At 41.4% G+C, this 25942-nt stretch overlaps 1 protein-coding gene across 2 annotated transcripts in view; it reads left to right on the top strand.

The window, feature by feature from the left end:
* The first annotated feature begins 216 nt into the window (after positions 1-216).
* LOC140466970 (carboxypeptidase A1-like) overlaps positions 217-25942 on the top strand; it is a 35438-nt gene continuing 9712 nt past the window's right edge. Inside the window, exons 1-8 of one of the 2 annotated variants that reach the window (XM_072562880.1) lie at positions 217-443; positions 1501-1571; positions 11734-11815; positions 12919-13053; positions 15743-15841; positions 20462-20563; positions 22495-22593; positions 23029-23139. In XM_072562880.1, coding sequence (XP_072418981.1) covers positions 1504-1571; positions 11734-11815; positions 12919-13053; positions 15743-15841; positions 20462-20563; positions 22495-22593; positions 23029-23139 — 696 coding nt within the window. In that variant the 5' untranslated portion in view covers positions 217-443; positions 1501-1503. Of the gene's footprint in view, positions 444-1297; positions 1354-1500; positions 1572-11733; positions 11816-12918; positions 13054-15742; positions 15842-20461; positions 20564-22494; positions 22594-23028; positions 23140-25942 lie in introns of those variants that run through there. The other variant, XM_072562879.1, reaches the window with a different exon arrangement.

Here is a 25942-nt window from a genome sequence, read left to right as displayed (position 1 = left end):
GCTTTGTCTCCTGCCCCGAAGGCTGCACGGTATACCTTTTATAAAAAGAAATCCTGCTGATCAAAGATTTATTTTATCATCTGAATGTCACCTGCGAGCGAATTTGTTACATCATTTTCGAGAGCTCGACGGATCAGATTTCTGACCCTCGGGCAAAAGCAAACCCACCCTCCTCTGGATTGACAAAGCTTCCTGAAGCCATCAGGTTCGCACGATTCATTGCAGAGCTTGACGGGGAAGCGCTAACCACACGCCTATCACAACACTTTGTAACATCCATCGCCAAAGCTTGTGCGGAAAATAGCCGCGAAATTGCGCAAATACTCTCCACGTCCCGGCCACAACTCTGCAACTTCCTCTGACAGCGCATTAACACCTGCCTTCTAATTTCCCTCGGCTTTTCCCAACCGAAGATCTGAAATTGAGAGTTTCAACAGGTTGAGGTGAGTAACTCAATGTTCAAGGTTTTATATTTTGGGGAGGGAGGAATGCCTTCTTATAGTCCTTGGGGTTGGGGTGGAGGAGTGACTTCAGTGTTCAGTCATAAATTCAAATTGCAGTTCAAACTTTGGGTATTGATGGGGTGTCTGAGAATGTGGCAGTAGCTACCCAGAGAAGAACTGAAATAAATAGGCAACCACACGACTAAGAAAAGAATATAAGGATAGGCTGGTGTACTTCTATGTAGAACATGGAGGTCTTGAGCTCAAGGACCTGTTTGTATGCTGTAATTACTTTGCTAAAAACATTAGGACCCTCCAATTGCCAATAATTATTGACCATTCTTGATTAACCTTGAGAAGCTGGTGATGGCTCTTTCCTTGAACTTCTGCAGCCCATGTGGTGAAAGTGTTCCCATTGTATTGTTGGAAACGAGGGTCTAGGGTTTGACCTTGTACAGGGAATGACGGTGATATATTTCCAAGTCAGGATGGTGACTTACTGCTGTGCAGGCTGTGTGCAACCAAGTGGCTTAAGGCTGCCTTTGAACTGAGCCTTCTCTGAACAATCCACACTGTCAGGAGCTGAGAAGAGAGCTCCTCCTATATCCAAGCCTCCACATTAAAATTAAAAAAACTGTTTAAATTCCCTATTGGTGGTGGCTGTTTACTCAACCAGATGCATGCTGGCTAAATGTAGGTATTCGAAGTAAAGCTAGCAACAGAATACAATAAATATCACTGAAACTACAGGTTTATTCTTACCTCAGATACTGTCGAATGGCAGTGGGAAGTGTTCTCTCCTTCACACCTATCACTGAGTAGAAGCTGATCAATCTGAAAGACCCTGCTCAATTTCACAGACATCATATTGGCATGAATGTTCAAGATTCACTTCACTGAACAACCATTGGTAATCTCTACTTTTGAAAAACAAAAATCCCAGATATTGCAAATGTACCAATGACATGTAGTGCCACCTGTGCCTGAGTTATCACCAAAAAGAAAAATCCATGTGAAAATGTGAATAACACTGTCTTTTTATTATTTTTTCCTACAGAAAATGAGGGGACTTTGGCTCTTTCACAGCATTGTCTTGGTGGTTGCTCACAGTCGGGTAACATTTGTAGGGTGAGTAATTTCCTTGGGCCATTCTATGATGTTGGCCACTCCTAGTGCTTCCTCTCTGGCCCCTTCTTGAACCTTTCCCAATGTAATTATCCTCCCCCCACCTGTTTTAAATGAAGTAAGGAGTTAATTACTTGGAAAAACAGTAGAAAAGAAGGCTCATGGCTAAACTTATTGTTGCTAAAGCTGAAGAAGGATGTACTCCAACTCATTAAAATTAATATCAATGAGTTGGAAATAAATAAGTGGTTAAAGTTGTACAATAAGTGTAGGATTTGACAAGACAGTTAAAGGTTTGATGTTAGAACTTTTTTCTCCACATATCGTTTATGTGGAACAGATTCTCAGAGAAGGATTAATTTAAGGTCAGCTGATCCCTTTTAAAAGAGTTAGATCAACACAAATTTAGAAAAATCTTGAGAAATCGGCACAGTGGATAGCACTGCTGCCTCACAACGGCAGGGACCCGGGTTCAATTCCTGTCTTGGGCAAACTGTCTGTGTGGAGTTTGCACATTCTCCCTTGTCTGTGTGGGTTTCCTCCCACAGTCCAAAGATGTGCGGGTTAGGTAAATTGGCCATGCTAAGTTGCCTGTAGTGTTAGGTTCATTAGTCAGGGGTAAATGTAGGGGAATGGGTCTGGGTGGGTTGCTCTTCGGAGGGTTGGTGTGGACTTGTTGGCTGAACGTTCTGTTTCCACACTGTAGGGAATCTAAAAAAATCCCAAAGCACTTTATAGCCAATGAAACACTTTTGAAGTATGCTCACTGTTTTAAAACAGCAAACACAGCAGTCAGTTTTCAATGTGATAATGGCTAGTTGTTTTTACTGTAATTGATTCAGGAGTAAATGTTGATGTGGGGATGACTTTCCTGCCCTTCTCTGCAATAGTATTGTCAGACCTCTTGTATTCATGTGGTAGAGCCAACAAGGCCTTGGTTATGCTTCAGCTAAAATAGATTTCCAACAGTTAGCACTTCCTCTGTCCTGAACTGCAGTGTCAGCCTAGATTTTAGTATTCAAGTCTCTGGAGTGCAGCTTATGCCAACAAACCTGAGACTCAGAGATGAGAAAGTCACCCACTGAGCCACAGTGATGCCAAGCAGGCATCTCGTCGATACGTGGAATGAGAATTAGAAAGAAATTAACAATGATCTTTGTATATTTTTGTCCTTGACAAGTGGGGAAAGAATTTAATGTCCCTTAAATTAAGGGATTGCATTATGATGACAGAAGAGAAAGAATATTCAAACATTGACTCTGGATAGAATGGCTTTGTGTGTCTGAATGTTATTTACTGGCAAATGCTTCAAAATTATCAGTAGAACACATTCCATTATTCCTGTTGCTTTCACAAACTAATGAATATTAAATATCAAAAGTCACAGATAATTCACTGATTGAAACCTCTTGTTATTCCTTTTATTTTCTCATTTTGACTGATTTTTGTTCCAGGTTTGGGCCCTAGAGAATTAGCAGATATTCTGTTCGATAATCATGTTCTGAAAGTACCAAACTCAGAGCATTGCCTGTTGGTACTTGTTTGCTGAATTTTCTCACTTTGGAGATGTTACATCTCCTTCTCAACAACCCCCACCCCCATAACAATCTGCCGAGGGGGCCGTCAAAGCTTGGCTGATGGTCAGATTATTAAAACTGATTTTATCAAAAGTGCAGCATTTTCTATTGTGAGGAAAACATAAAAACATAAAGCTGACATATGAAGACCAAGTGCAAGAAATGCGCAATCAGTGTCAGAAAAGGGATAGGTTTATGTTTAGCACTGTAATTTTTGTTGGAATTGTTTATAAACCAGTCATTACGTAAATTGGACATGTTCTCACTGGAAAAGAGAATTAGGTGACAGTATAATTGTTGTTCTTAGCACTTTAAAAGAAACTGGAAAAATCCGATCATAGCACCTTGCCCAGGACCATGCAACCAGAGGACAAAGGGAAGGGCTAAACTCGGAACCATGTAAACACAATTTCAGCGAACATATGGTCAATCTATGAATATGCTGCCGGGGGAGACATTGGAAGCAGTTCATGCACAAGCAATTTAGATTGATTCCTTTCAGTGAATACAGATTTAAAATAGGCAGCCATCGCTTTGTAGATAATGATGTGCAGTAAATCCTGACCTTGAAGGTGACACCCAGGATTGAATAAGAAGAGTGCAAAATGTGTTATGAGATGTTCTCTGTGTTTGTTGGGCTCATCCACATATCAGCACTACTGATCATAAAGTGGGAGGGGATTGGGCATATTGCTTGTGGTATCAACACAAAACCTCCAACCACCATCCCAACAATTCCATTTCTGGTCACTCAACATTTCAATCTCCATGGGATACTTTCTTCCCTCACCAATTGGAAAGAGAATAGTATCTTCACTATCTAATTGGAGGATTCTTGACCAAATGGTTGAACAACTCTTTCTACTCACATACAATATTTTTTCAAAACTATAAAGGGAGGGCAATTGTGGTGCAGTGGTAGTTTCTCTACCTCTGAGTGAGGAGGCATGAGTTTCAAGCCCCACCTGCTTGAGAGGTGTGTCATAATATCTCTGACCCAGTTGATTAGGAAAATATCTTTAAAGCAGTAAAGAGGGTGTTTGTGGTGCAATGGTAATTCTGCTATCACTGGACTAGGAGGCCTGCGATCAAGTCTGACCTGCTCCAGAGAAGTGCACTGATATCTCTGAACAAGGTGTTTAGGAAGTAATATTAAGAGCAGTAAAGCCCTTCCAACTCAATTTTGATTCGGCAGCCCTCCCCGCCACCCCCCACAACCTTTGATAGTCTTCATTGCAGAATAATCTTCAATTCATTGAAATTTACTCTTAATTCCTGGAAATGTCAAAGGGCAGCAAAGTGATTCAGTTGTTAACACCGCTGCCTCATAGTACTAGGGGGCCAGGTTCATTTCCAACCTCAGTTGACTGTTTGTGGGGAGTTTATGTTCTACCCTTGTCTGCATGTGTTTTACACAGTTTGCAGTTGCCTACCACAGTCCAAAGATATTCAGGTTAGGTGGATTGGACATACCACATTGCCCATAGTGTCCAGGGATGTGCAGGCTAGGTGATTAGCCATGGTAAATGCATGGTTACAGGGATAGGGTTGGGGCTGAGTCTGGATGGAATGCTGTACTGAGGGTTGGAGCTGACTCAATGGGCCAAATGGCCTCTTTCCACATTGTTATGTGTTGGGGTAAACTCTCCTGCTTAATTTAAAGCAGCAACACAGAAAAGATTTATCCCGGGCAGTAATCTATGAAACTTTGAGAGGCCAAGAACTATTCAAAGTAAAAATTAACAACTTTATTTCTTAAAGTATGACAGAGAATGATTAACAAACAACTATTTACAACTCCTTCCTCTAACCTATCTTTTCCCCTTCTACAATACTAGTCCAGTAAAAACCCCCATTTAAGATTTACAAGACAAAACTTCTTATCTCAAAACCAGGCAGCTTTTGGTTCTTCTCCGTATTCCTGTCTTTTTTTCTTCTTCTTGGGGATTCTACTTCACAGGTTACTGATCAATAAAGGTGCCTTTAAGAGAGCTATTCTCTGGGCAGTTTGCAGATGTCATTAGGTTTGCAGTTCTCCTCGCATCTGTCTAATTTTCCCCGGTTTTATACCCCCAAAGCATTGGATTGTGTCATTAGCTTAAAGATTGCTAATATATTAAATTTAAACTTGATTAGAGTTTGGTTTTTTTGAGGGAGGGTATAATTTAAACTGATTGGGCTAATTCAGTCTGTTTTTGTCTCTAAGCAACCAGCTACCCTAGCTACGCTATTAGCTGGACCACATGTTTACATTGTATCTTATTGAGAACACTTGGTGCTGTCACTGCTAGTTTTTAACTCTCTTAAAGGTGCAATACAGCCACGTCTTCATAACACCTCCCCCCTTAAGAAAAAAATGAACCATCATCATGAAAAGATGGTTCCAGTGTTTTTCTATTTTTTTAAAGACATTACCCTAACATACAGATAACTTTTATATAAGTTCACTTTTACTTCTTACCATATACCTGGATATATAACATTAAATAAATACAAATCTCATCTTAACTCTATCAGTTAAATCCCGCGATAATGCATCTGCGATTACATTCTTACGACTTGCAACAGGTATTTTTAAATTAAAAGTCTGTAACATAAGACTCCAAAGAAATGGTCTCATATTCTTGTCTTTAAAGCGTTCTAAGAATGTAAGTGGATTGCAATCTGTGGACACACCTGTCTCCGACACATTGTTTGTGACAAACACATCAAAATTTTGTAAGGCCAATACCAAACTCAATAGTTCCTTTTCGATTGTGGAGTATTTCCTCTGGTGGCTGTTGATCTTCTTTGAAAAGTAACCAACTGGCAGTTCAATTCCATCCTTATCTTTCTGTAAGAATACAGCTCCAACTCCTATGTCATTAGCACCATTGGCGACTTTAAAAGGTTTTGAGAAGTTTCGAGGAGCTAAAATTGGTTTGGTCGTTAATATCGATTTCAAATATTCGAATACCTTCTGGCATGGTTCTGTCCACTGAAACTTTGTGTCCTTCTTCAGCAAAGTGGTTAATGGTGCCACTACACTGCTGAAGTTTGGAACAAACTTCCGTTAGAATCTGCTGAGTCCGAAGAATCTAAGCACCTCTTTCTTCGAAGTTGGTCATGGAAATTCCTTGATGACCTTTATCTTTGTGTTCCATGCGGTTAACCTTCCATGACCGATGTTATTTCGCAAGAACGTCACCTTTGCTTTTGCTAATTCGGTTTTATTTAAATTTATCACTGGTTTTATGCTTCTCGGAGTCGTTCAGAGAGCTCTGCCAACTGTACCATGTGATCTTTCCAGGACTTACTAAAGATCACAACATCGTCCAAATAGACTGCACAGTTTGTTAACCCAGCCATAACTCTGTTCATGTGTCTTTGGAATGTGGAGGGTGTATTCTTCATTCCAAAGGGCAACACTTTAAACTGGAGTTTAATTAGGCATTACAAATGCAGAAATTTCTTTCGCCGACTCTGATAAAGGTACCTGCCAGTAACCATGCATTAAGTCCAACTTCGTGATGTACCTGGCTTATCTGACTTTCTCAATACAGTCTCCTAACCTAGGAATTGGATAAGAGCTTGATTTTATAATGGCGTTGACCTTCCGATAATCCACGTAGAAGTGTTGAGTTTGGGAACTAAGATAATCGGCAAATTCCACTTGCTCTGGTTTGGTTCGATGATGTCCTCATTGAGCATGGCCTCCACCTCCTTCTGGATCTGTCTGGCTTTGAAAGGATTAAGCTGATAAAGGTGTTGTTTTATTGGACTGGTATTCCCTGCATCTACTTCATGTATTATAGCTGTAGTCCTCTCCATCTGATTCATACATATGTCTTTATACTGCAGTAACAAATCTTCCAACTGCATTCTATGATCATGAGACAGATTAATTTGGGGCATCTCTACTGGCAGACAATATGAATGGGATACTTTTATCCCAATCATTCAAGTAATCCTGACAGTATACTCTCAACCTGGTTTTCAAGGTCTGATGCCACCTTTCTGAAGCTCCCTGGGATTCAGGATGATACGTGTTGGATTTAAAGTGCTGTATATCTAAGTTATCCATAACCTCCTTAAACAGCCTGGCAGTAAAAGTTGACTCTTGGTCCAATTGAATCACTTTGCGTCGCCCATACCATGTAAAAAAAGCTACTAGCTCCACTGCTACCCTATTTGCCTTGATACTCCGTAATGGAATTGTCTCCGGAAAACTGGTAGACATTTCCATTATGGTTAACAAGTACTGGTTCTCACTTATAGATCTCGTATCTCTCAAAATTATAACTTCTTGTCCTCTCCTCCTTTTCTTTCTGAGTAAACTTTATCCACAGAGGCAAATTCTTTATAGAGATCAGGTACTAACTCTATACCCAGCCCCCGCCTCAGGAGGGGACCTACGCAATCAATTATAACTCGCATGAAAGGTTCTTCAAATGCGGGAATTGGCAATAAAGGTGCTGGTTTTATTACCGCCTGTGGCTTACCTACCTTTTGGCATGTATGACACGGATGGCAAAAGTCAACCACATCTTTGTGCATTCCACGCTAACAAAAATGTTTTAGTACAATAGCTTGAGTCTTTCATACACCTGGGTGACCTCCTACAGGTAGTTCACGTGCTACCTGGAGCACCTCCTGTCTGTATGCTACTGGTTATACAGACTGGTGCACTTTGGCCCATTTCTCCTCTGCACTAACCTGCCATGGTCTCCATTTCCACCTGAGGATTCTATCTTTCAGATATTAACACTCCGGAATATTCTCTGTCTCCTTTTCAGAATGCACATCCACATGTATATCTTTTATTGTCTTGTCTTACTGTTGCAAGTCTCTTAGTCTTTCAGGAGTAAACACTTCTATCTGACTCTCTGCCTGTTCAGGTTTTTTCTGCACCATTATGTCAAACAGAGTGTCCGCTAACTGAACCTCAACTCCTTCATCTTTCTGTTTACTTTTCACTTTGTGCTGTGACTTATGATCGTGGGATCTGCTTACCACACAGTCTGGGAAAATACCAGGCTATTTCTGTTTTAACTCCTCAGTTTCTAGTCTTCCTTGGGCTTCTCCATAACAAGGGGTGTCACTCCCAGCTTGAATCCTCCTAAGTCATTCCCAAGAACAAACTGAATTCCTGGAACTGATACTCTGTAAATCACTTCCACTGAAACTTCCCCAGTCTTGATTTGGCACTCCAACCTGATCTTACATAAAAAAACGCTAAATTTCTGCCCATCTATCCCACAAATTACCACACTCTCGAGTATCAGATCAGAATGAGTGCATATTTGCTCATCCCTTACTATCAACGACTGATTAGATCCTGTGTCTCTCAAAATTATAGCTTCTTGTCCTTCTCTTCCTTTTCTTTCTGAGTAAACTTTACTCACAGAGGCAAATCCTTTATAGAGATCAGGTGTGAACACCATACCCAGCCCCTGCCTAGACTGTGCACTCTCCTGCAGCTCCTCGCCTCTTCTTAGGGTCTCCTTTATTACCTTCACTAATGCCACTGGCTTGGCTTCTTTTACCACATTTTTTCCCACAGTCTCTTTCTTTAACGACCAGCACTGTGACTTCACATGTCCCACTTTACCACAGTGGAAACACCTGAGGCCTTTCACCTCCTTTCCACCCACTTGGGCTTTTTTTTTATCCTGTGGTAAATTCTTACCAGTGCTCTTGGTTTCGTAGTGTAGGATCTCCCCTTCTCCCAACTTCAATTCCTCACACAATGAAATTCTGGCCGGAAGCTTGTCTTATGCATCAATGTGTACTCATCTGCTAATTCTGCTGCCCTTCTCACTTCCAGAACTTTCTGTTCCTCCACATGAATTCTTACCATTTCTGGAATTGAGTTTTTAAACTCCTCCAGCAAAATAACCTCTCCTAGAGCCTCAAAGGTCTTACCTATTTTCAAAGCATGCACCCATCAATCAAAATGATTATGTTTAATTCTTTTGAGCTCCATATAAGTCTGACCTGGTTTCTTCTTTGTGTTTCTGAACTGCTGTCTAGATGCTTCTGGTACCAATCCATAAGCACTTAAAATAGCCTGTTTAACCTGTTCATAATCTCTTGACCCCTCATCTGTCAGTGCAGCAAATACCTCAGTAGCTCTGTCTACCAGTTTAGTCTGAACTAGAATTAGCCATAAATTCTTGTACCACTCCATCTGCCTAGCCAATTCTTCAAATGAAATAAAGAAGGCTGTGACATCTTTCTCATCAAAATGTGGCAGAGTTTTGACATATTTATATATACCACTACTTTCTCTTTTAATCTCCATTCTGTTGACTTGACTTTGCTGTCTAAGTTGCCACTTCTCAAGTTCAAAGTCTCTCACTTTTCGCTCAGTTAAGAATTGTCTCTCTTTTTCCTCTCTCTCTTCTCTCTCTTTCCCTTTCTCTTTCTTCTCTTTCTCTTTGCTCAGTCAAGAACCTTCTCTGTCTCTTTTTCCTCTCTCTCTCTCCCTCCCCGCCTTTGTTTATGTGCTAACTCCATTTTCCTCAATTGTAATTTAAGTGTTGCTACATCTATTACATTTGTCTATTTCTCTGATACACTGAAGTGTTTGAGTATTTCCCTTACAGTTCCAGCTTTACTTTTGTCTTTAGTTAAACCCAAATCTAACTTACTTGCTAATTCTAAAAGTATGGCCTTTTTCTTTCCTTTTTGGCAAATTTGAGAATAATCTCCAAATCCCAGTACCTCTTTAACAATTTTAAGAGCCATTTCTGTCACCTTTAATTTAATCAACCACAAGTCACTGAAAATAAACAAATTGCCTCACCTACATTTTATTGAAAGATTTAGGACACTAACCTGCAAGTGTTTAAATCTGCTCGGAATTTTCGTACCCCCAACTCTATTCAAATCTGTCTAAACCAGTTCAAATCCCAGATGGGCTCCCAAGCTGTTATGACATGGGGTAAACGCTCCTGCTTAATTTAAACCAGAAACGCAGAGAAGATTTATCCCATGCAGTGATCTGTAAAAATGCGAAAGGCCAAGAATTATTTAAAGTAAAAATTTACAACTATATTTCTTAAAGTATAACAGAGAACGATTAACTAGCAACTATTTATAACTCCTTCCTCTAACCTATCTTTTACCTTCCTCTTCTACAACTAGTCTAGTAAAACCCCTCATTTAAGATTTAAAAACAAAACTTCTTATCTCAAAACCAGGCAGTTTTCAGTTCTTCTCTGTATTCCTATCTTCTTTCGGATTCTAATCTCTGGGCAATTTGCAGATGTCATTGGCTTGGCAGTTCTCCTCCCAACTGTCCAATTTTCCCCGGTCTTATACCCTGAAAGCATCAGATTGTGTCATTGGTGTTTAAGATTGTTAATAAACTAAATTCAAATTTGAATCGAGTTTGGTATTTTTTGAGGTGTATAATTTAAACTAATTGGCCTCATTTGAATCTGTTTTTGTCTCCAGCAAACAGCTACCCTAGCTACCCTAGTAGCTGGACCACACATTACATTGTATCTTATTGAGAACACTTGGTGCTGTCACTGTTAGCTTTTAACTCTCTTAAAGGTGCAGTACATCCACATCTTCATAACAACACTGAGGTTGGCAGTTAAATTAGATTAGAATAGATTACCTACAGTGTGGTAACAGGCCCTTCGGCCCAACCAGTCCACACCGACCCTCCGAAGAGTAACCCATCCAGACCCATTTCCCTCTGACTAATGCACCTAACACGATGGGCAATTTAGCATGGCCAATTCACCTAACCTGCACATTCTTTGGACTGTGGGAGGAAACCAGAGCACCCGGAAGAAACCCACACAGACACGGGGAGAATGTGCTAACTCCACACAGACCGACACCCAAGGCTGGAATTGATGTGGTAAAGTGTTACTTTTCATGGAGAAAACCTTTTTCCTGGACCGATGTAGACTGCGACACTCACTATATTTCTAAATTTCTCTCTTTAAATGTGTTTTCACCCAAGTCAATTATGTAGTTTGTTCTAATGTATGGTTTCCTTAATGCCTTGGATACAACTCTTAAGATGTTCTGTCCCCATGGATTCTGCTGACCATGGGGCCTCGGCTTTGATTTCTGGCCAACACTACAGGCTGTTTTTTTTGACGAGACAGACCCTATTTGGAGACTGCAGTACATCTGCCTCTGCTTAATCAAAGAGTAACTGTTGTCTTCTCTCAGGAATTCAGAAAATCTTTTATTCATATCTTAGTACACAACACTATTATGTGGTGTAGATTATAAACTCTCCTGAGTTCCACCAGGATGCGGGAAAGAATATTTTAAGGTTTCCAGAATCGACCAAAGTTTTGCCCCTTTCTGCTTATTGTTTTAGACCATAAGGTATAAGAGCAGAATCAGCCGATCAAGACTACTCCACCATTCGATCATGCCTGGTATGTTTCTCCACCCCACTCTCCTGCCATCTCGACATAACCCCTGAACTCCTGACTAATCAAGAACCTGGCTATCTCTTTCTTAAAATTAAGTTAAATTTAACTAAGTAGAGGAGGCTCATTATCTCACTCATTCACTTTGTTTGATATTTTTTGTGTGTGTTTTACAGTTCCATTTCTTTTTATCCACTGTAGTGACCAAGTACTGCGTTTCCGTGTTATCAGTCAGGAGCAGCTTGCTATGGTGAAGTCCCTGGCAGAATTGGACAATCTGAAGGTAATTATGCCTCGTTAACTAAAACATTTTTTTTCTCAAAGACATTGTATCATTTGAGATACTCTTTGACAATGTGGTATCACATTTTCAATCTTTCTTGGCTTACATGACCTTTCTTAATCATGGAGTTTTATTGAACAGTCCCTTCACTTAAGGTTTCTCAAAAATTCTGTTCTATGTGTTTGAGGACCAGGCTTTGTAGTGTCGGAAAGGGTGAAGTTGAGCCATCTGTGTTTGATATCGTTACTAGAACTGGTTGATAGGGCTTTAGAACTAAGACACTGAGTTGCTCAGAGAGGTAACTGACAGTAAAAAAAAACTTGCTTTCCCATAGGCACCGTGAAGGTTTTACAACCAGTAAACTGCAATGTAGGAGACATGGACTCCGGTTTATAGACAGCAAGTTCCAGGAACATAACTAAAGAAATCACCAGTAATCTGTTATTAATGAGGTTGGCAAAGGAATAAAAAGGACATGAATGTACTACCCTGCTTCTCTTCAAAGCAGAGCCAGAGAAACATTTACTTCCAATTCAGAAAGAAAATCTCATGTGAAACAGCACCTTTGACAATGCAGCCTGCTAGATCAGCAACCATCCATACATTAAACATCCATTTCCTCTACCATTGGCACACAGTGATTGCAGGACGTACCATATACAAGATGTACTGCAATCATTCGCCATGTTTTCTTTGATGGCACCTTCCAAACCCACAGTGTCTACCGCCTAAAAGAATGAGGGCAGCAGACACAAGAAACACCACAAACTGCAAGTCCACTCCAAGCCCCATAGTGTCCTGATTTGGAACAGTGTCAAAAACTGTTTCCTCATTGTTACTGAATCAAGTTCCTTTCTGACAGCACTGTGTGTGCACACCAAATGGACTGGATTGTTTGAAAAAGTCAGCTCACCAGCACCTTCTGCAGGGCAGTTTGGGATGGGCAATAACAACATTAAAATAAACATGTAGGAATGAGATTTGAACTCAATCATTAGGCTCTGGAACAACGTATTATCAAAGCTGATGTTAGCTGATACCTTTATATCTCACGATATATATTAAATATTACCCTGAAATGTCCATTTCTGTTTCCTTTGCAGCTTGATTTCTGGAAAGAACCTGTAAGCATCTCACTCCCAATTGAACTCCGAGTTCCTCGCAAGCATGTCCACACTGTCAAATCTTTCCTGGAGTCCAATGGTATCACATATTCTGTCATGATCAAGAACTTGCAGGTATTTGTGGGAAATTTTCACACTCCTCGCCCATGCCTTGTCAGTTTGTGACTGAGTGGGGAACAATGCTCCTACGGTTTTTCTGTTTAATTATCTCAGTGGCTTGTGATAAGTAGTGAAATTCAAGGGCTGGCCACTGTACACCTGCACATTGTTACAGGGCTGTTAAAATGCAGATAGAATTGTGCCTCACATTATAAGCATTATAACATATATCTATAACTCTCTGCCAAAGAGCCACTGTTAAACTATAATTGCCTCTGGTGAAACAACATCAAGAATTTTTGTGATGTTCCTATTTTGGGATGTTCTCCTTCGAGCAGAGAAGGTTAAGCTAAGAAGAGATTTAAAGTAGGTGCTGAAAGCTATTTGGGGTTTTGACATAGTAAATAAGAAGAGTTCATCAACTGACAAGTGGATTGATAATGAAAGTGCGCACTTTTTTTTTAATACAGCAAGTCATAGTGACCCAGAATGTCCTGCCTGAAAAGTAGATTCAGTCGTAAGTTGCAACATAGATTTGGATCAGTACTTGGAGACAATTGGAGCAGGAGAGTACACAATGAAACCTCCAGGAATGTATCCAATCAGAGTTGATAAACTTGTCTTGATCGTATTGTATTATTTTAAAATAATCAGGGAGTTTATCCTGATGTTCTAGTCAACATGCCCCCCTCAACAAATAAAGCAATCACTTATCCCACTAGTACAGCTGCTACAGAATGTTTACTGTAAGATTGCTGTTGGTGTCACATGTACTGAGATACAATGGAAAGTGTTGTTTTGCATGTCATGCAGGCAGATTGTACCATACAAAGTGCATCATGATAGCAGATCAAAGCACAGAATACAGTGTTACAGCCGCAGAATGAGACTGAGATCAGAATTAATATTTGACAGGTCCATTCAGAAGTCTGTTAACAGTGGGGAAGAAGCTGTTCTTGAATCTGTTTGAATGTGTATTCAAACTTTTACATCTTCTGCCTGATGGGAGAAGGTGGAAGAGAGTATACCTGGAGTGGAAGGGGTCTTTGATTATGTTCATAGAATCAGAATCATAGAAGCCCCACAGTGTGGAAACAGGACCTTCGCCCCAACAATTCCACCCCGACTCTCCGAAGAGTAACTCACCCAGACCCATTCCCCTAACCTATTATCCTATATTTACCTCTGACTAATGCACCTAACCTACACATCTCTGAACACTATGGGCAATTTAGCATAGTCAATTCACCTAACCTGCACAGCTTTGGATTGTGGGAGGAAACTGGAGCACCCAGAGGAAACCCACACAGACACAGAGAGAATGTGCAAACTCCACACAGATTCCAAGGCTGGAATCAAACCTGGGTCCCTGGTGCTGTGAGCCAGTAGTGCTAACGATTGAACCACTGTGCTGCCAATGTTGGTTGCTTTCCTGAGTCACCAGGAAATATAGGTAGAGTACTGGGTGGGAGGCTGGTTTGCGTGATGGACTGGGCTACGTTCATGACTCTCTGTAGTTCCTTGTGGTCTTTGGAACAGCAGTTGCCATACCATGCTCTAACGCATCCAGACAGGATGCTTTCTCTGGTGGATCTATAAAAGTTGGTAAGAGTCCTTGTGAACATGCCAAACTTGTTTAGCGTCCTGAGGAAGTAGAGACATTGTTGTGCTTTCTTGACCATCATATTGATGTGGTTGGACCTGACCAAATTGTTGGTGACCTTCACTCTCAGTAACCTGACATTCCCACTCATCTCCATCTCAGCACCTTTGATGCAGACAGGGGCATGCCCTCCACTCCACTTCCTGAAGTCAATAACCAGCTCCTTTGTTCTGCTGACGTTGATGGAGAAATTGTTGTCTTTACACAATGCCGCTAAGCACTCAATCTCTTTCCTGAATTCTGCTTTGTCGTTGGAGATCTGACCTTCAACGGTGGTGTCATCCACAAACTTGTACGTGGAATTGGGGTGTAATTTGGTCACAGTGTGAGTTTATTGGGAGTATAGTAGAGGCCTGAGTACACAGTCTTGCTGCACTCTGGTGTTGAGGATTATGGTGGAGGAGGTATTGTCACCTATTCTTACTGATTGGGTCAGGAAGTCAAGGGTCTAGTTACAGAGCGGTTACAATGGTCTCGGAGTCTTCAGGTCAGTTTGTTTGGAATTATTGTGTTGAAGATGGAACTGTAGTTAATATGTAGGAGCCTGATGTAGGTATTCTTGTTATCCAGATGTTCCAGGGATGAATGTAGGGTCAGGGAGATGTTGTCTGCTGTGGACCTTTTCTATTGGTAGGTGAATTGCAAAGGATCAAGGCAATTTGATAGGCTGGAGTTGCGGTAAGCCAAGACTAACATCTCGAAGCACTTCATAAGTATGGAGGTCAGAGCCACTGGGCGGTAGTCATTGAGGCACCCTGCATGATTTTCTTCGGCACTGGGATGATGGTGGTCTTCGTGAAGCATGTGGGGGCTTCATATCGAAGTAAGGAGAAGTTTCAGCTGTTTGTGAATACTCCCAGCAGTGGTCTGCATAGGATCTGAGTGTACTGCTGGGGACAATTAAAATGTCGTACAAGAACAGTCTCTATTCATTATGTAAAGTGCTTTGAATTGAGATTGTGTTACAAATTTGAATATTATCAGATATATTTCCGATTTATGGCTCTTGAAACTGAATTACTGTCTAATCTTGCTTTTCAGCCTTTGGTGGATGAACAGCATATGAGCATGTTGGGTTCTGATCTGGGACAAAATGGGACGGACAGCTTTAATTATGGAGACTACCACAAATTAAAGGAGGTGAGATACTGTGTAGCTTGTACTGTTACTTTCAAAAGGTCTCCCTCATGTCACTAGATTTGTCCTGTAACGTCCATAGCTACTTGTTATAGTCAGCATGTAGTTTCCTTGAGACCCTTTGGGAAAAGGACAGGGTGAATCCTGTTGATCGATTCCCTGGGCCGACTGTCAAAGTCATTTGGCAGAATGCCTCATCACCAGAATGTTTAAACAAACAGCGCTTGGCTGGTGGTGAGAAGCGTCTGCCTGTGAGATCCATTATGCATGCCCAGACTCTCTGCGCCATCGCACGCTGTCCTCAAAGTAGCTGTGGGGGGAGCGAGACTGTCACACACCTCCTACTGGAATGTGTCTATGCAAAAGAAGTCTGGAGAGGAATGCAATGGTTATGTCGAGGGTTGTCCCAACCAGCTCTGTAACGCTGGACACTGTGCTCTACTGTCTGTTCCTCAGCATGTACACCAAGATGAACATCAACTGTGCCTGGAGGACCATCAACTCGGTGAAAGACGCTCTTTCTGTCAGCTGGAAACTTGTTGGACTTCCAGTTGAAGGAGTTGATTCCAACTGAGTGTTGCAGAAACATTCCAAGGTCCAGGACTAGGTGTTGAGGGACGTGCTAAAGCTTGGGGCAGCTGCCTCCAAGGCACAGTGGGGAAAGACCACCATGTAAGGTCCTTCTGCCAAAGAATAGCTGGGGTCCATTCAGTCATTGAGCCCTACTGATGCCTCAGCTAAATGCCAAGAGGTTGACTGTAAATATGGAGAATGGTGAACATCAAAGACAATTTGCTCTCTGTAATTTAAAGAGAATATAGATATGAATGACTCCATTAACTGTACAGGTACCAAAGATGTTTTTCTATGAATAAAGTTTATTTTTGCAATAAATAAAAATACTTGTTTCATGAAAAGTTAGATATATTTTCATCTAACATCTTTAACACTAAGACATCCCTAGATATTTCACAGGAGCATACAAAAGATGACCGAAACCTTGGAGCAAAGTAGCAGATTTTAAGGACTGTCTTTAAGAATAACAATTGGATAGAAAAGCCAATTTGCAAAAGAATACAGCGTATTCAAAAAGAATGGGTACCCAATGAACACAGTCCACTGATTTCTCAGCAACAAACCCAAACAAGCAGACAAAAGCGTCCAGAAACCCTAGCCACTCTCCCCTACATCAAAGACATCTTGGAAATGACTGCCAGACTATTCAGATCTCTGGGCATCATGGTAGCCGACAAACCCACCAACACACTAAAACAGTAGCTAATGACCTTAAACGACCCTATACATCCAATAAGCAAAACAAACATCTTTTACAAAATACCTTGCAAGAACTGGTGACAAACACTACATTGGACAAACAGGCAGAAAACTAGCCACCAGGATATATGAAATCAATTAGCCACAAAACAACATGACCCCACTATCACTTATATCCTCACATACAGATGAGGAAGGACTCCACTTTGACTGGGACAACACATCCATCCTAGGACGAGCCAAACAGAGACATGCACAAGAATTCCTAGAAGCATGGCATTCCAACCGGCACGCTATCAACAAACACATCGATTTGGACCCCATTTACCACCCTCTGAGAAAAAAAACTGGAAATGACATCACCAACACAGGAAATGGCATCACCAACCCAAGGAAACCTAAACACATAAATCAAAAGCAAGACATATCACCAGCTCTTTACTGGAGGCTCATTGATGATGTTACCTAGTATGGTGACGAAACGTCTGAAAATGAATCTTCCAGCTCAGCGAGCAAACTTACACCCAGGGAATTTGAGTTTATGGAATTAGAGGAAGCACAAGAAGTGGGAAATGGATGAAGGCAGATATATTTTGTAGGGTTTGAGTAGATTTACAAAGGTAGGGAGGAGCAAAGAAAGGGAGAAAAATGAACATGAGGCCAATAATTTTAAAATCAAGACATTGCTCGGTCATAAGCCAAAATTGATCAGCAAGCACAGGACTGATGTGTGAAGGGGACTTGCTGAGAGTTCAGCGATGACAAATTAATGAGGCTGGTAGGTTGGAGAAGGCTGAAAATAGGAAAGGCATGGAAGAGGATTTCAGTAGCACTTGTTATGAAAGTGAATGTAGGTGGTCTTGATTTTGCAGAGAATATAGAACATGATTTTTCAGGTGCTGGGGTTTCCCCACTCATGTCAACTGGCCTATAGCTGTTTAATGCACCAAGGAGTGTTAATTAGCTGGAGACAGGATTTTAGACCCTAACTCAAGAGGAAGTCATAGCTCACAGAGTGAAAGCCAATCTGATTGGTCAACAGCTCTCTAGTTCATGCAGTGTCCCTGTAATTGCAGGCAATCGTCAGATTCTAAATGTCTGGAGCACAGGGCCAGATAACCATTGGAGTTTCACAACAAAAACTACAACAAAGCAAGGGTAGGCTCAGAAATCATGGGCTTTGGAACATGCTGCTCTGGACTGGCTCTGGTACCAGCCCCACAGAGTGCACAACATTCCAACATCTCTGCCCAAGCATAACAGCACTGCCCACAGACCCAAGCACAGTGACTCCATTGTCCCCTAGACCTAAGCCCCATGTTCCCATCACTCTGACCCAAACACAGTGGCCTTATTCCCTTCCCCCGAAACAAGCGCAGTGGCTCCTTTTCCCCAGATCCAAGCATATCAGTCCCACCCCCCCCAGACCCAAGCACAATGGCCCTCTTCCCACCAGACCCAAGCACAATGGCCTTGTCCCCCCAGATCAAAACACAACAGCCCTGTTCCCCTCCCCCAGTCCAAGCAAAGTGGCTCCATCTCCCCCAGACCCAAGCACAGTGTCCCTGTCCCTCCTAGAACCAAGATAGTGGCCCACCTCTGACCAGAGAACGATGGGTTCACCTCTTATCTGAGCACTGTAGGCCATTTAGAAACCCAATATCAGTTTTTGGCACCAATGTACCATGACTGTCTACCTTCACCCCACCATACCCCACCCCCTGGAATGGTTGTGGCATACCTTTGAGCGAGGCAAAATTCAGAAGGAAATCCATGAGGGTGACCCCTCACTTATTTGCCCAAGGTTCATACAAGGTAATCTGCTGGAATTTGATCTGCCCTTTTCCATCTCTGATTTTCTCCTGGTGCCCTTGAAATTACATCTAGGTGTCTTCAAATGGGGTGGCTGCCCTCGTGCTCACCCATCCCCTCATAAAATTTCAAAAGTGTCTGGGACAAGTGGAAAGGTGGCAGGAAGGCCATTACGGAAGTTGTATGCCCTGGTACCACCAGCCTGCAAACCCATGGGCAGGGCCCCCTGTAATATTTACCTTTTTGGGTCATAATTTTAGTCATGGGGATGTACAGCATGGAAACAGACCCTTTGGTCCAACGCGGCCATGCTGACCACATATCCTAACTTAATCTAGTCCCATTTGTCAGCATATGGCCAATATCCTTCTAAACCTTTCCTCTTCATTTAGCTATCCAGATGTTGGTTAAATGTTGTAATTGTACCAGCCTCTATCACCTCTCACAGCTCAATCCAAATGCACACCACCTTCTACATGAAAATGTTACTCCTTAGGTCCCTTTTAAGTCTTTCCCTCTTCACCTTAAACATATGTCCTGTAGTTTTGGGCTTCCCTACCCTGGGGAAAAGGCCTTGGCTATTCAGCCTATCTGTGCCTATACCTTTCTGAAGGAGTGACAAAGAAGATTGATGAAGGCAGAGTGATGGATGTTGTCTATATGGACTTCAGTAAGGCGTTCGACAAGAATCCGCATGGTAGACTGGTTAGGAAATTTGGATAACATGAAATACAGGGAGAGCTAGTCATTTGGATACAGAATTTGAAACTATAGGTTCAGTACTCAAACTCCGACACCACATTTGGTCTGGGTCAGCCTGAGGCAGTGACCAAGGAGCAGGATGGAAGTGACAGCCAGGGAACAAGATTTGTGATGCATCATGAGAAAGTGAAGCAAATGGATCTTTCACTTGAATCTAGAGGATGGATTCAGCAATCTCACATTACCAAGGGGCGACTGACTCAATGGAACCACTGCTGGGAGAGTCATGCTAGTCATATCTCTGTCTCTGATTTATGCTGTCTTGAAACTCAACATCCTACTTTGATCACAGGATGATTCAATTATTTTTACAGATGTCTCTGGTTTATAAGAGTGTGGCTGACTACATTATCCACCTTCATTTGCATCACTATCTGTGAATAGCAGGACCTGCTGGGTCCTGACAGCAGCCAGGGTTCATGCAAATGTGAGTTCATGCATCTGCCTAAGGTAAGGTGCCATGAACTTGCACCCTGAGTGTTTGGTTTCTATAATGGAGCTCTGAGCAGGGGGTAATGCTGGACCATGCTGCATCATTGCCTTGAAAGAATGTACCTCCCCTTAATTATGGGTAATGGCTCAACTGAAGGTTAGGAAGAAGGTTTCATCATGAAAAGCATTTTATGAAAAGATTCCTCAGCAACCCATCCAGGGAAGGCCCAAGAACCTTGCACCTTGTGAACACTTACAGAGTCATAGAGATGTACAATTACAAAATGATTTAGTGATGCATTGGCGCGTCGTATACATTTTCTATTTTTGGTTTCTCCTCAGATTTTTACATGGCTGAAGGATCTTGCAGCTGAAAACCCACAATTAGTCCGAAGAATCAAGATTGGTAGAAGTTCCCAAGGGCGAGCTCTTCATGTCCTGAAGGTTGGTCAAAAACTGAAGAGGTTTAATTTCTCGCCATCACAGAAAAAGCATATGTTGTTTCAGCATAGTTTGCTGTTGCTCAGTTGATAACTAATTGTCAGTCGATTACACAAAATGTCAGCCTCAATCATGTACTTGATAATTGGATTCAGAAGACAGCATCCTGTATCTCAACAGCACTGTATCTACTGCAATAGTTCAAGAAGGCTGCTCACCATCACTTTCTCAAAGACAATTATGGAAGTGTACTAAATGCTGGCCTTGCCAACAAAGATTGCATTCTAAATCACATCCTAATGGGTAGTGGTGGCTGATGAGGAAATGGGGAAATCCTGCCTTGATGCAGAAAGTAGAGCTGTGACTATGGGGTATGTGAGCAGCAGTTGACTACCTTCTGAGCTTGGAAGTTAAGGCACATTAATGGAATACAGGAAGCATGTAACCTGTACTGGGGCTGATCTGGGACCACTTTACACTGACAGGGAAGGAAAATCTAGTTTAAGGTGCAAACTGCAGTGGCTGATTTTACCTTCTCTGTTGTAACATTGACCCAATTTCAAGCAAGAGAAAGTGGAGGAAGATGTGGTCCTCAAACTCAGCTAAAACTGCCAGAATGTTCTCACTCCATCTGTTTTAATAGGTAGTTACTCAAAGCTTAGACAGTCCAAATACAGATCATTGGAAAGGATCTGGTTGAATGATATAGCTCTAGCGTTCTGCAGCTGTCTTTGCTCAGATGAAACCTTCTTTATTGCAGCTAGTCATCCTCTCTACTTATCATTCTTAGCACAGGCAATGCTGCCTGTACTACCTTCTTGCTCTTAATGTCTGAGTAAACCATTCTTTGTGTCCCTTCTCCATTGCAGGTACATGTATTATCAGGGGAATTGTGGTCAGATTCAAATCACAGACACACAGTGTTCATTTCCCTGGTTGGGTATGTACACCTGTGTGCACCTCCTGATAGCTCCATTGCCCTCCAAAATTGCGAGAGATGTGGAATTGACCCCTCTTTAACTCTAAGCTATTATTTGAAGAACTGAGGAACCATCAAGGTCGTTGACTCAGTCTGTCTTCCAATTACAGACTGAGAATTTTTAAAGCACGAACTTGCTGTTACATACCCACTAATGCATTGACTTATGTTGTCTTCTGTCATGTTATCATCAACGTTCATGTTGTCCTGCACTTTGAACTCCATCTCAATATACAATTTCTTAATTGAGAGAAAATTTATAGTTAGGTGCAGATTCAGGCCTCCCTGGTCTAATTGACATTATGCTGGGCTTACATCTAAAGTATTGTTACATATCGCTGTTCTCCTTACGTTAATGTATTCCAGGCTAATGTTATAAATCCTCTATTTCTAACACAAAGTTGAGGATTTATATACAGTGTGAATGAGGTAGGAATGCTAATACTCCCACACTCGGGAATTCTTCAGGAAGTTGCCAACACATCCCTTTAACCGCTTATGCCAACCTCAGTAAGATCAAATTGAAAGCCTACAAGGAAAAGAGCTCTAGTGTGTGTACCTTCTGTTGTTATTTTTTATTACAGGGCTAATGTGGGTGCATCACATTCTTTATGTGTGAGGCATTAGCTTGTTTCCTGCTGAGGTTATTGCACTGTTTGTGAATTACTTTGATGTATTAGCACTTGGTTATCACAATTCAGGCATTCACATGTTAGCACTCAGTCACTTTCTGTAGCACTCAAAGTGTCCTGCAATCACTGCATGATAAGAACTAACATGAGAATGTATATGTGCAAATCTGTCATTAGGCATATTGTTCTGTTGAGCTTATTTTTCTAATCAACCTGTGCAGAGATGTTATTACAAAACTCTGGAGCAGATGAGATTTGAACCAGGCCTCTCAGTCAAGGGGTAATAGAGTCTTTAATAGGGCTGTTTCTTTTCATTCAAACAGTTTAGCACTGGACGTAACCGTCCTGCCATATGGATTGACAGTGGTATCCATGGCCGTGAAAGAGTAGCACCTGCTGTCGCAATCTGGATTGCAAAGAAGGTATGAAAACATTTCATAAATTAGTGGGGCAATTTCAATGTAATTGGTCCACCCACAGAGAATCTGACTGGATCATGAACAACACTGAATAGCACTCTCTAGGCCCAGCTTTAGTTTCCAGTGAAATCAGTGGAGAGCGATATTGGCTGAGGTGTAAAATCATTCCCTGCCTGGTCACTGGGGTTTCCCATCCGGTGAGTTCAGTGAAAACAATCCACAAATCATGTGCAAGTCACTATTTTGTATTCCTTAAGGACAACTGACTGCAATTGTTCTGATAAATATGGGAATGTGGTGAATATTGGTCTTTGTAACATAGAAGCAGGGGATGGCAGCTGAAGCTCATGCAGAGCATAATTTTGCACATGGGGAAAATTATAGAAAATACCCAAGCATCTGACTGTGAATTAACTTCCTGTTTTTGTGTGTCATTAGATCACGACTGATTATGGAATTGATCCCTCCATCACATCATTACTGAATAAAATGGACATCTTCATGGAAATCATGGCAAACCCAGATGGCTATGTTTACAGTTGGACCACAGTAAATAGTTCAGGGTTTCTGACTTTCTTGGTTCTGTTTCATTATGTTTAATCTTCATTGTCTGCTCCCTCCCTCAAAACAACATTCTACATTTATACGCTATTCATGCTATAGTGCAAAATAATAGGAGCGATTGTTTAAAAAATTGACATGGAGTTACATAAAGATGAATTAGAACAAATGTTTATAAACTTGCTAAAATAAGAGTTAGATTTAAAGGAGTATCTTAAAGGAGGAAAAGAGGTGGCCAGGTTTACATTCTCTTTCTAGGGCGTAGCTGCCAATGGTGAAAAGATAAACATAAGTGATATATAGAGGCCAGAAGTGGAGGAAAACAAAGATTTGAGAGGGTCACAGGGTGGATGAGTTTATAGAGATAAGGAGGGACAACTCACTGCCCATTGTTATTCAAGTTTTGTCACCCCAACGGGGTTATGGAGAAGAATGTTTACTGCCAGCATTCAGAGCAAAGCCCAAAGAGACAGATCTTCATTGGTGAAATGGTTGAGATGAGGATTGGAGGTCAACCAGCTCAATAGAATGTCGAGGTGGGAGGAAGACATTGAACAACAAGCGAGAGCATCGGAGGAGAGAAGCTGAATTGAAGATGCGGTCACACAGATAGGATGTTTGCTGAGTCCCATGGCACAAGGGGTCTGAGTACAAGGGAAATCAAGGGTCAGACAATCTGGTGGAGGGTGGGGATCTATGCCTTAAAATTCTTCCAATAGAATGTTAACATCAATAAAAAGCAAGCTGGAAATGTTATTCTGGGTAGGTCCACCAATAGCATAGAGGGATGAGGGTGAGGCCTTTGCTGAGGAGTAAACATTCATCCTCAGTGAGGGGGATGAAGAGCGTATGCATCCTGCTTCTCGGATGCTGCCTGACCCACTGTGCTTTTCCAGCACCACACTCTTAAGGTCCACCAATAACCAAATACCCAGTTGTCTTGGAGTCAACAATCACGGCAATCAGACAATGTTTTGTAGTTAAACAACCTATCAATATAATATCATCTTTTTTACACAAATGCCCAAAATGAATTCAATTCATTGTGATGGGGGAATCTAGAATATTGAGATCTTGGGTTCACAGGGTTTTGCATGGAACCAGACAAACTGCACAAAACTTGTCATTCCCTGGTGTATTTAGAAAGCATGAGGAAGAGAAATCTTGCCATCTTTGAAATGATGAGATTGTGGATCATGGTTCGGGAGGAAAGAGACTGAAGTCTGGCAGGCTGGGCAATGTTAGAGATGGGAAACCAAAGCAATTATTTGATGTATTTAAGAGGCCAGCTGATGATTGAAGAGAACAGAGTACTGGACTGCATGAAATAGTGATTAGTCAGAAAATTTGACTGAGCGCTCACAATAAATAAGAAGTCTGTCTTTTCAATGGGGACAGAATTACTTTATGCCTACTGGCCCAGTTACACATTTCATAAATTTGTGAGGCAACTTCAATGTAATTTCTCCACCCACGGCAAAACTGACTGGATCATGAACAACACTGAAGTGCACTCTCTAGGCTCAGTTTTAGTCTCAGTGGAGAAATCAGTGGAGAGCAATATTGGCTGAGGTGTAAAATCATCCCCTGCGTAGTCACTGGTATTTCCCATCTGGTGAGTTCGGTAATATTGCAAACATCTGCCTAATTGAAGAGTTTCAGCTGATGTAAGACCACTGGATAACATAAATCTGTTGAAGTGTTTACAGTTCTTTCACATAATGAGTACACCTTGAAAATATTTACTCAGCCACTAAAGATATTATAACCTGATAAAGCCTGTAATAATCTAGAAGTTAGAATGGGGGAGCCTGCAGTCGAACTTGCTTACTGAGCAAAGGGAATCAATGGGGTAAGATTAGGAAGGCTAAGAATTAACTCATTTAGTACGTAATGATTTGGTGCCTAGTGAGATCAGACTTTGTATTTCATCAGATCCAACTGAGTTTATAAGTATAAAATAGAAAAAGTGCCGGAAAAACTCAGCAGCAACTGAGGGAGAAAAAGACAGAATGAGCATTTCAAGCCCAATATGACTCTTGCTTAGAACACACTGGACTTGAAATATTAACTCAGTTTACAGTTGCTGCCAGATCTGCTGAGTTTCTTCAACATTTTCTGTTTTCAGATCTCCACCATGCACAGGATTTTGCTTTTGTTTTAGAGTTCTGGATATAGGTTTGCTCACTGAGCTGGAAGATTCATTTCCCGACAATTTGTCACCCTACTAGGTAACATCTTCAGTGGGCCTCAGGCAAAGCATTGTACATGATTCCTGCTTTCTATTTATATGTTTGGGTTTCTTTGGGTTGGCGATGTCATTTCCTGTGGTGATGTCATTTCCTAAAAGCATGGCATTCCAACCGGAACTCTATCAACAAACACATCCGGTTAAACCCCATCTACCACCGTCTAGGAAAAAGAACAGGAAATGACATTACCAACCCAAAGAAACCCAAACGTATAAATAGAAAGCAGGAATCATATACAGTGCTTCACCTGAGGCCCACTGAAGATGTTACCTAGTAGGGTGACGAAACAACAGGAAATTAACCTTCCAGCTCAGCGAGCAAACCTACATCCAGAACCTCAACATGAGCTACAAATCTTCTCAAAACTCATTTGTTTTAGAGTTTTTACTGAGTGTTATTTTGTTTTTTAGATGTATACATTTATAATCTAAAAACACTGTAATATTTGTTCTCTGGAAGTGACAGACTGACCTGTAACTTGAGGCTATGTCTTCATTTGATTGAAAACTAGTCACTTCTGATTAGCTGATGACTTATGT

The sequence above is a fragment of the Chiloscyllium punctatum genome, chromosome 44 (genome assembly GCF_047496795.1).
Source record: "Chiloscyllium punctatum isolate Juve2018m chromosome 44, sChiPun1.3, whole genome shotgun sequence".
Taxonomy (NCBI): domain Eukaryota; kingdom Metazoa; phylum Chordata; class Chondrichthyes; order Orectolobiformes; family Hemiscylliidae; genus Chiloscyllium; species Chiloscyllium punctatum.
Note: the sequence above shows the minus strand (reverse complement) of the source record. Positions and strands in the feature narration are given on the sequence as shown.